The following is an 11,642-nucleotide window of genomic DNA, read 5'->3' as shown; positions in this document are numbered from 1 at the left end:
ATGGAATAAAAACACAAAACAAAGTAGATTTAAGCACATTAGCTTCTTATACCCATATGAAAATAGCATTAATTATTGCAAACATTTTGTTTTTTTGTCATAATAAAACAGACAAAAACAGTAACAGTTGTAAGTTGGCATAAAGAACGTGTGGATCATGTTTTCAATAACTTAAGATGTTTGGCCGATTATGGGTTATTGTACACAAATAGCATCACCAGCATGTTTCCACATTTTGTTACTCATGGAAATATAAAGGACACAAAAACAGTGTCTAAATTTGAAATGTTTAGCTTTTTGCTGTCCTTTTAGGTGACTCTTGATTGTCTCGTTTTGACCCTTCTCATTTCCTGTAATTGAAATGTCAAAAACAATGTGTTGTGGATTAATACAACAAATGCAGTGGGGGCACGTAAGGGTTTCTTTCCCCTCCTCCCAGAGTTTAAAGGAATATGATTGTTTCAGTGGAAGAGAGACATGTCTTTATCAAAGAGAGAAAGAGACAGAGACAAACAGATTAGTTCTTCTACATGAGTATTGAGATACATGACAGCAGTGTAGGTGTGGGCCCAAGCCCTTACACACACAACACCACACTCTTAGTCATACAAAACAAACGCTTTTTTGTACATAGAAGTTAAACACTGCATGATCCTGGGAGGACACAGAAGCATTTGATCTTTTTTTAATCTTGCTGTCTTATATTTCTGTTTGAACCACCCAGCCATCACGAACCACATCTTGTTTGTAGTATGTTGTATAAAAAAAAGTTAATCCAAAGAAAATGGCAGAGATAAATAAATAAGAAACATAGCGCGACGTCAAGTCACAGGTGTAACGCTATCACCTCGTATTCAGATAGCACCTTTTTCTTCACACCTGTGATGAGATTTTGAAATGCAACAATTTATGTTTTGGTTCTCTTATCACATCTGTGTAATTCCAGTGTTTGCAATGAGTTAAATATAATTAAATACGGTTAATGAGAGACCATTGCTGTTTTACGGAGCTAATAAATGATATCAGGCCTTGGTACGGTAAATCTACACAGCCTTATCTTCCCAACACTGAGCCCCTCAGTATGTGGAGACACTGCTCATTTTAGTCAACATCACTTTTTGTTGCAGACGATTGTTTCTAAGATTATCTGATTAAAATAAAACAGAATCTTCAATGACACAAAAGAGCAATGTCCATTTTTATGTCCATTTTTCCATCAAATGTCCTTTGTCGTCCATCTGATTGTGGCAATCAAAAAAAGTCTTTCAGCAACAGACTTTGTCATTTAAACCCCATATAGACTTGGTTCTGTCATTACCTAAGTGCAGTTTCTCTCTGTTGATATCAAAACAAGGTTTCAAAAAGAGTTTTGAAATTGCACTATTGTCCACAGTTCTACAGCGATGCCGTTTCAGTCCCCCACAGGTTCTGTGCTTGAACACAATTTGTAAGTGTTCATACCAGCAACTGTCGTTGTAGAGGCAAGCAAGTTTTCTTGACAAGGTCCACCTTTTATTTATATTCCATTTTCTTCTTACCCTCGTCTTACTCCACACCGGTGTAGTTACAGGTTCACCAGACAGTCATTAGTAGTGTTACGGAGTGAATAAGTACTTATATGAAGGGAGTCACTCTGCTTCACCTCTGGATCCACGAAATACACCAAGTTCACTTGGTGTCCTGAGGGGGAAACATGGGAAGACGTACTTTAAACTGCATAATCAGAAAATAGACATATTACACTCAGTCATTGCAATTTCAATGGTTCATAAATGATTTCAGTATGTTTTTCTTTATTATTTAAATATCCGGTAAACTCACTTGGCTTTATTTTAGCTCTACATTAGCATTGCTCTCATAGCTGCCTTGCTGATTCGTTTGCGATTCTTCCTCATCCTTTTCCTTGGACGGGCTGGGGGTCTGGGGCCAGCTGGAGCTGATGGCTGCCGTGTGGTAGTCGTAGATGTTGTCGCTGTTAAAATAGGATTTACATGTTATTAATATTACCAAAAATATATGACTTTTTTTCTTGCGGCTGTGTGTTATTGTGAAAATACTAGAGTTTAAAATGTACAATGGAACAACCGAGAAAACACTTATTTTTCTTTTAGCACATCATTTTACTGACATGTATCTAAATGCTATTATTCTTATTTGTGTTACTTCTATTAACCCAAAGTATTAAATAAGGTGTCGTACCTGGATACTGTGTTGTTGTTTGCAGATGATGATGATGTTTACCATGCAGGCGATGTTGGCTATCCGTTTCCTTTTCTTTCTGTCTTTCCTCCTCTTCTCGTTTCATCTGCTGCTGTCTCAGTATCTCCTTCTCTTGGTCCAGCCGCTCGTGGAGAAGTAGAAGCTCTTTTCTCTCCTGCTCCAGTTTTTCCTCCTCAATCTGTAATATCCTCACCTCCTCAGGAGTGTCATTGTCTCTCCGTCTCGCCTGTTCTCGAGGCTCCGGATTTGGCTCTTTAGTCGCTCTTAACCTGCTCCCAACTCTCTCACTGGGCGCCTCAGTAGGACTGAACTTGGCTTCAGGATTGTGATCACCAGGGTGAGAAGATCCACTCGTGTGGCTCTTTGAAAGTTTGGATTTGTCGTCTTGCCATAACGGATTGTGTGTTTGCGTGCCTTCGTCCCTGCTACTGTTTCCCTCGTTAACCTTCCCTTCAGTGCTGAGGAGCAGCAACCTCTCCCCACCTTCTACCAACACGTTCTTTACCTCCACGCCAACATTATCCACTGAGGAAACAGTCTTGTTGCCATCTGAGATCCTTCCATTTTTCTTCTCCTCATCCTCCAGATTTTCAGTTTGGTCTTTAGTCCCAAGGAGCCTGGTGGCATTATGCGCCCAATGTGGAGCAAAAAGAACAGCCTCTCCAGTGCGAGATGTGTCTTTCCCAGCCAGGCTGTACTCTTCTTCGGGCTGAGTGAAGGTGTCTCCTCTGGGGCTCCAGTGCTGCTCCAGGAGGTCCTCCAGGTTGGCCCTCTGGTTCTGCTTCAGATCATCCCACTGATGGAGTTCATCCTTGGAGTGCACCTTGACCTTTCCCAATAAAATAAAACAATTTACAATTCAGCTAAATCTCAGTTCAGTTCATTAATCCTGCAAATGCAATGGATCAGTCACACAGAGAGTAGATAGAAAATATAAAGTATGTGTTCTAGACATTTTTATGATTTTTCAATATAGTTATTATCCAACGGTATCCTTTGGATTATTACTACGACTGCAAAAAGTGTTGAGGTATCGTAACAGTGTGGACATGCTTAGAATAGTCCGGTTTTAGCTAAGGTTAGAGTTTGGTCTATATCGACATTTACATATACACAAATATTACTTCTAAAGCATTCACCCAGCAGCAGATTAGCATGCAAAATAGCATTCATAATGTACCTGTCCATGTCCTTGGCTGAGTGTGTGGTTTCGATGCTGGTGGTTATGCTGTCTGCGCAATGATTTTTTCTTGGGCACAGGAGGCCGTGGAGCCGGCTGACATCGGCACTCCACATGATCGACAACGGACACCACAGCTTTAGCGTAAGTGGGTCTTTTGTTGATGTACTCGATCTTCATTACCTGCAGAGGTTGGCAATAGCGGATAATTCTGAGTACAACACAAACATAGTTCAGCCTTACATGTGTGTGTTTTAGACTTTTGTGTGCTGTATGTTTCTGTGCATTTCTGGTTGTTTACCTGCAAGTATCTGGTGTGCGTGACGACAGGGACGCACTGCAGGCTCTTGGTGTTGCAGCAACCAGAGCAGCGCTGCACCTCGACGCAGGGCGGCCATAACAGGAAGTTGGCATTGCTGCGGTCCAACATCGCCCTGGTGACCTCAACCACCTCTGTACGAACTTTGCACAGAGCCTGCTGAGCCGGCTGGGCATCTGCGGGACGAGATATGGACTGAGTTTGAGCATGGAGGGATTAAGAAACAATGGGCTCCTGAGCACAGACACAAAATCATTTTGCATCTGTTTAAGGCATTTTGCTTCTCTTTATGGTAATTCTGCATCTCTTTGTGGCCGTTTTCCGTCTTTATGTGGTCACTAATGTGTCTCTTCATAGTTGTTTTGCTGGTCTTTTGGTCATCTTGCATCTCTTTGTAGTCGCTCTGTGTGTCTTTGTGGTTATTTGGCGTCCCTTTCTGTGACATTTTGCAGGCAAAACTCAGGGGGCCCCTGACCCCTTGGCCCCTGGGACTCTGCCCCGTGGGCCTGTTCAGTAATCCATCCATGAGTGTGAGTATGACTGTTTGAACTTGTGTTAGCATTATTATTCGCTCTTGTTAAAGTTATAATTTGAATCCGTTTGACTATTAAGACAACTAACCACTTACTTTAGCAAACCCCCTCCCTTTATGTAAGTGTTTGTTTAACCAATAAGTAAAACGTCTACATGCACATGGGACTCCTTATGATTTGCTCCAGAAATCTAAACCCTCCCAAGTTGCTAGGAGCTGAGCTTGTGGCAAATATGAGCGGCCTAATTACTTCCAATCCCTTTGTGCGGACTCATTCATCCGTAGTGACTCACCTAGCTTGTTTGCATGTGTATTTATGGGATGACTTATTTCTAGCTGTTGTTGAACAGAAACAAGCAGGTGAAAATGAAACTCATGCATTTCAAATGAGTAGATATGTCACAGCTTCTTCGAATCAGACTTATTGTAAATATTGCATTGTGTTGGTGAGTTACGGAGAAACATGAGGAAATTTCATTCCACAAAGGTTCACTGTTCAACGAGGCTGTTCTGTTGGAACATAGAAGGCCACATAAAGAAGATATTTGGCATAGTTTACGCGATGATTAATGTAAGGCCATTAGTATCTCCTCATGCTAGAGGGAATCCAACAAAGTCACCCAGACTGTTGTAAATTGGGGTCCAGTAATTCAGACATCTGCTTTATTATGATAGCGGGGAAAAAAAGGGTTAATGCGAGGAATTTTACCGTGTCACTAAAGCCATACTTGTCACATTAATCAACTCATAGGAAGGCGGACTGAAAACACCCGCAGCCCTCGACTAATGAGGATGAAGTACTTTTACATTCATGAGGAAAATCAGGAATCCTCCATGTCAGCACTACAACCCTCTATTAACCCATTAATAGATATGAATACACACAGATGTGTCCTCACAAAGTGTCAGCCGTACCATGAGAATTTTGAGAGCCGAAGAAGAGCAATAGCAGTGACGTCTCCATCTTTTGTGATGTACAAAAAATTGACACCTTGATTACAACCAGAAACCAGTTTTTTCAAATGACACTGTGAGGGAATAGAAAGGAAGGAGCGAGTGTGCGTGTGTGGGGGGGGGGGGTTAGCTCACCGAGGCTCCTTGGTAGTCTATGACCTCCATCGGCTGCAGAAGTCCCGTCCTCCTCATCTGAGACACAACAATAAACAAACACAGCATTTGACTTACGTAAACACGGCAACTGATTTATGAATGGTCTGTTTTCGCCATGTGGTGTATGTTTCATTCTAAGGCCCTCTAGCACCCTCTGCATGTATAGAGAGGAAACAGTCTTTGCATGTGGACAGGGGCGGGAGAGACAAAGAGGGTGTGGGGGTAGCTAGTGTGTGTGTGTGCTGATGACCATGCACATGCAGAGAGAGAGAGAGAGAGAGAGAGAGAGAGAGAGAGAGAGAGAGAGAGAGACTTAGACCTAAGTCATTGTTGCCATTGTTGTTATATAATTCTTACTCTGTCTATTTCCATGTGTGTTGCTGAGATCATGTATCCTCTCTGCTCCTTGCTATAACTCCATTTGTTTGTCCGAGCTGGTTTTATCACTCGTGATGTTTACTTATCACAATCAGGGTAGAAATGTAGCCACTTATTATTATGTCTTGTTAGTTTTCAGTTAATCACTGCATCGCATGTATTATTTACTCAAAATAATATATAATAAATATACGCAAACTACAAATGACAAAGTCTGCATTTATGAGAAAACATTGTTACATAAGTCAGAATATTGATTGCTGTTGTCTGTGCATCATTCATCATTATCTACATGTGTCTTATATCTAGAGTGCCACCTTTGCTGGATTTCAAAGCATTTTGCACTTTATTTTGAAAGGATACTCATAAGCACAAAGGCTGCGCAACGCTCTCATGCACTCATACAGAGACATATAATCTTATGTCATAATACATAACTCACTATGCACTGCATGAGTTTCTCATGAAATTGTTGTGGTATTGCTAGAAACAGTGTCAGTCATTAGTCTGCCAAACTGTACGGTTGGGTTTAGACATACGGTTAAAAATGGTTTAGGAAAGATTTAGTTAGCGCATGTTTTGAAAATGGTTACATGAAAATGAAAGATGTGGTTAAGGTTCAAATAAGATGTGAACAGAATGTAACAGTGTTAGGACCCTCAAATGTGAGATCTGGTTTGAGCGTATTATCAACAGTGATATCAGAATGCGCTGGTCTTTACCTACGGAGTCAGTGAGCAGCAGCAGCTGAAGGTCCTCTATGGAGGAGATGGGGCTGTTTCTAACCAGCTCCACCAGGGCTGCAGGCAGAGGCTCCCCCTGAAAACACACAAGTATTTACAGATTCACAGAACAGACCATAGAAACAACATACACGACTCTGGACTGTTTTAGAACAGGACTATGGGAAAAGACACGAAAGCATTTGGACATTCTTTCCAGCGGTGCACGTGACTATAAGAATAGCTACTTTCCCACCCTGTATTCATCCTGCATTAGACGTTACAGAGTTTCCCAAACAATTCTCTCTGAGGAAATGGAGTCACACTGCAGCACGTCTGCTACATCCACTTCACAAGTGTTTCAGTGTCTGCGTGTCTGCTTGGCTGAGGCACAATAGGTCTCAAATTGACAGGTCTTTAAACACAAAGACTAATATAGATTTAGTTTGTGATGCTTTCTGGGGCAGTGAGGTTTGTTTACATCAGTGAATTCTGACTGTTTTTGAGAAAGAAAAAGAAAAAATATTTGTATGCGATTACACTTCAAAATCGTAATTGTCCCAAATTACCGAGTGGGCCTTTAAAACATCGTCGACGCTGACTTGTTCTTTTTATAGAACACTCTGTGCAGCGGATGTCTCTTTAATGTGTTGTTAATAGTTTTTGGGAGACAATAGGGGTTTATAGCATGAAGGATATACAAAATATCAGGTTTCTGCTCCACAGGAATTCATTTCTGGTTTAGTTTTTCTTTGATGATAACAAAAGGATAAGATAACACGAGCCTTATACGTAAGCATCATGCATTTGATTACATATTTCCATACCACCACACCAGAAACCAAGCAACAGCTCTACATTGTGATTCTATGGACTGACTGTGGGTTTAACCCCCCCCCCCCCCCCCCCCGGTCATTACTGGGCAAGAGAGCTGAGAGGGTGAGGGGGTATTAACCAAAGCAGACACACAATGGTCACTAAGAGCAGGGTGAATGACTATTGGCGTTGTGTCTTCTCATCTGCTAACATTTAGGGGTCAAAGGAGCCAGGAAGGAGTCAGGAAGTGGGGGAAGGAGTGATATGGAGAGGAGGAGAGAAGGGAGGTGCATCTGAGGAAAAAAAAAGAAAGAGGGATAATAGATGAATAAAAGACGGGTTAACGTGGACAAGGATCAGACATGGGTCGGGACACTTCCTCACATTGGTTTAAATGCTGCGGACGTGCTTCATTTGCTTTGTCATCACACGGTGAGATGGAGGAAGATGATCTCAAAGGGAGCAAACGTGGTTAAAATACAGTTTGATGTTATAATGCAAGTCCAGCGCAGTAAACTGTGTGCGCACTGCCATTCAGGTTCTGGAGAGTAGAATGAATCCCTATGGGACGCAGGTCTTAGCCAAAGGAAGCAGCCATCCATGCATGGACATGTATTCCCATCCTGTCCGTACTATACGCCATTGACTTTCCTCCATTGTTGGTTGGCTTTTTCAGAGTTAAATCATACAGCGGGGGGGAAATGCCTGCTGTATTACACTTACATCTCTGCTGCAGAGCTGTCGATGCCCCTAAGGAGCCATAACGATGATGATTTCTTCCCTTTGCCAAACGTAGCGAACCCGCCTGCTCGGCTAATTGTGTGTGATGTTAATTATAGGATGTGTGCCTTTGTTAACAGTGGTGCCATGCTGTCATGACGATTTGTGTCTGAGCAGGAAATACTAAATAAACACTTTGGGTTCCGATAAAACAGAACAGATGTAAACAGATTGACAATCCACAGACAAGAGTGTGTAAACACACATCGATAATGTTCAACGTGCAACTATGGGAAGGAGGATTATGATGCGTTCAATATATCATGATAATAAAAACGCTCAGTGAGCAACAGCAGAACTCTATTCATTATGAAGGAGACAGCTGTCAGACAAATGTTGGCCTACTGTCAATCTAACAGAGGACATTCAGCAGTACCACTTCTTAGAAACTAAGAATTTGACGATATGCGATAAAAGAAACACTCACAATAAGTTGACGGTGGTGAATTTCATTATCGGGCTACTTGTGGAAACCCTCAAGAGTGACTTGAACATTTTTTTCTAGCTCTCTATCACGGTAGAGAAGTAAAAAATAGAGCTTGATTTAGCTTTTTAAATACAGACGTTATCATGTAAGAAACAACAGAGTCACACAATGTGTTTAGTTTAGTTTTTTTTAAATGATATGATACGATTTAAGATTACCCTAATTCATCTTTTTTTTTTACTCAAGATATTTAAGATGTTTGTTTATTTCTTAGATGGTATAAGGTTAAGTCATTCCAGTTAGTTTAGTGCCCTTTTAATAAGAGCGTAATAACCGAACTGCTCCCACGATGGTCGAACCGTAATGTTCCTCTTTGATCGTCATGAGAATCCCGGTTGTCTATATATGTATATGTCTGTATATATACGTTTTGCAATTTGACATGGTTCAGAAAACTAATGTTTCGACATAACCCGGCAACGCAAGCTCCCATCCCCTGAAGGTGTCTTGGACACATTGAGGGATGCCAGGTACAGGGCAGCGGCTGCAGGGGCTGCAGGGGAGGAGAGGGAACGTCTAATCGTACGTAATTAGGGGGTCGAGTTTGCTGCCGGCGCAGCGGCCGCACACGTGTGAGGTTTCACGTGTCGTCACTGAAACGGCGCCTGCACGTGCACAACACTGGAATGTGTGTATAAATGTGACTTTAATTAATTCCTTTGTCAGCATTTAAATCTGAGTGAAAAAGGCGCCGGATGCAATTAAAGATAATGAGGATTTTGTGTTAGCTCAGCGTAAATGTCTGGATTCCTCTCTGGTGGTCCACAGTTGAATGAATACGCACTTCATATAGAGGCACACTTTTAAATCATCACTCACTCTCAAGACTCTCGCCATGATGCTCTTTTTTTTTTATAAGGGATGTGATTGAACCTTGCATACAGACTCCATCATTTCACAGCTGCCATGCCATAACTTTAAAATTAGACACGGGGAATTCCTGGCTGTGTACCTCAAAGCCTTTGTAACTTTCTCCCTCTAAAACACTTGTCCTGTCAAATTTGACTTCTCTTTTACATGTGGTACCTTCACAGGCCATAAAATGAAAAGACGGGGTTGATGACAGGAATTTAAAGCCATCCATCATAGTTGTGTTTCACCCTTAATCTACCTTTACTGTATGCGAAGTATAGTCAGGGTGATGGTAGATTACATGCAAACACCAAATTGTATAGGTTTAGTGAATGAAAGGACGAATGAAAGCACTTAAGACGTCAGTTCACATTCTGCAGGAAAACCTGCTCGTATCTTTTATATTGTTTTTACTTTCATTGAAAGCTAATCGTTTCCAACAAGTGCAGAAGTTACTCAGTCCTGGGTGCAATATCCAAAACCAAACCCTTCCTTCTGTCTGGAGGGGAAAAAGGCAAACTCAGTTGGGCCCTCTTGTTTGACTTGTTTAAATATCCACTTCCCATGACTGACTTGTTAACTGTGTGCGTTTTGACCCCATTTAGTTTTACAAGGTGGCTGACACTGGTGTTTCACTGTCGAGATTAATTTCCTGGGTCGCAAACACGTGGAACGGAGGCAGAAATACATATTATATCTGATTCAATGTGCATCTCAACCTTCTTCTATAGCTATTCATTTGGGCAAAGATGTTTTTTTTTAACGACCATAATGTCAGTTAAGCCTCACTTGACCTCGACAGGACCCTCGGTTAAGTTCTGTCTTCCTGCTTGACCTCAGCAGACGGCCAGACTTTGCCCATTTATCCTTATGTCACTATTGCCTGTTCCTCCTTGAAGAAAACATTACACAGCAGATTTCTGTTCAAACTGAGCAGCAGTGCAGAAGTATATTACTGGCAGTGGAAAACAACACTGAGTATAATTGTCAGCTGAAAACGTGATGGGGTCCTGCGTTTGTTTCGATGTGTTTAAACATGACAAATATTTCACACCTCAACACATCATTTTGCCTCCAAATATCTTCCACTGTGAGTGTCAAAGCCAGAGAGAGAGAGAGAAGAAATGTGTCAGTGCAACCGTGTTCACTCCTGTTTGTCTAACTAACATCTGGCCTCTACAGCAGCGTGTCACAGTGTGATGCTGCTCACTGACTAATTTATGGACTCAACATCTGGAACAGCATCCATGAATGCATCCCTTCACCACGTGGGGCATCCAGCTGTAAAAGAGCCTTATCGTGGCCAACGAGGCTCCAGGAGGACGACCTCTGCGTGAGTGGCCCCTGGGCATCCATTCATAGCGCCATTTAATGGGAGGAATAACAGTTATTTACTGCGAGGATCCTATACCCCTCGTAAGAAGCAATAAGGGAAAGACTGGATTTTATTATAAGACCAGACTGGAGCAGGTGCACTAACTCCAAAGTTGAAAAAAAGAAACTCCTGGATTTGGTTGTAATGTTGGTCTGTGTCTTGTGTTTATGAGGGAAAAACACTATGCTCGAAATATTTTACTCTAATTTAGCTCCAAAAGAGAATAAAATAGCCAACAATAGAATTATATGACATCAAATGTAAAACAACAAGCATATACTACAGTCAATTTAGAAATAATTGTTGTGAATAGTTGCAACACTCACATAAGTTAGTGGTTTTAACAACAGGCCAAATAGGTCGTTATTTGCCAGCATACTTTTATGGCTCGTGTAACAATTTCCAATAAAACTCACATGGTGCTTCACGTGATAATAATAATAATAATTGGTATGATAGAAGAACTTGAACACTAATAGCATCTCCAAAAGTCCGTCAAACTGTGAAAAGCTGCAGACTCACCTCGGCTACGCCAAACCGCAGACACGCCGCCAGCAACGCGAGCAGCAGCTGTACCCACGAGCTCATCTTGCTGCCCAGCCTCGAGCCTCTTCGACGGACCGGGCATTTATGGAAGCGCGAGAGTCCCTCTCTCCTCAGCACTGCGCGCGGGGGGACAGCGGCTCGCACTGCGGAACTGCGCGCGCGTAGACGGTCTGTCCCCACTGTTTGTTTCTCCGGTAGAGGTATCCGAGGAGGAGGGAGAAGAAAGCGCTCGTGCTCGGTCAGCGACACGCACCTTTAAGTCCCCGTAAAGGCAGAAAAAAAGGGATCTCCAATGGGCTGGATGAATGATAAACCTCCAAGTTTT

At 42.1% G+C, this 11,642-nt stretch overlaps 1 protein-coding gene across 1 annotated transcript; it reads right to left on the bottom strand.

Annotated features, from left to right (window-relative positions):
* Positions 1-465: 465 nt before the first annotated feature.
* pdgfbb (platelet-derived growth factor beta polypeptide b) lies at positions 466-11,438 on the bottom strand. The gene is made up of 8 exons (XM_079178085.1): positions 11,294-11,438; positions 6,462-6,558; positions 5,341-5,397; positions 3,702-3,895; positions 3,401-3,583; positions 2,200-3,049; positions 1,822-1,972; positions 466-1,680 (listed from the first exon to the last, which is right to left on the bottom strand). Exons 1-7 carry the CDS (start codon positions 11,357-11,359, stop codon positions 1,839-1,841), a joined length of 1,581 nt encoding a protein of 526 aa, XP_079034211.1. The 5' UTR covers positions 11,360-11,438; the 3' UTR covers positions 466-1,680; positions 1,822-1,838.
* Positions 11,439-11,642: the final 204 nt, after the last annotated feature.

Source organism: Pholis gunnellus, assembly GCF_910591455.1.
Source record: "Pholis gunnellus genome assembly, chromosome: 17".
Taxonomy (NCBI): Eukaryota; Metazoa; Chordata; class Actinopteri; order Perciformes; family Pholidae; genus Pholis; species Pholis gunnellus.
The sequence above is the reverse complement of the archived record's forward strand: the minus strand, read 5'-3'. Positions and strand labels throughout refer to the sequence as shown.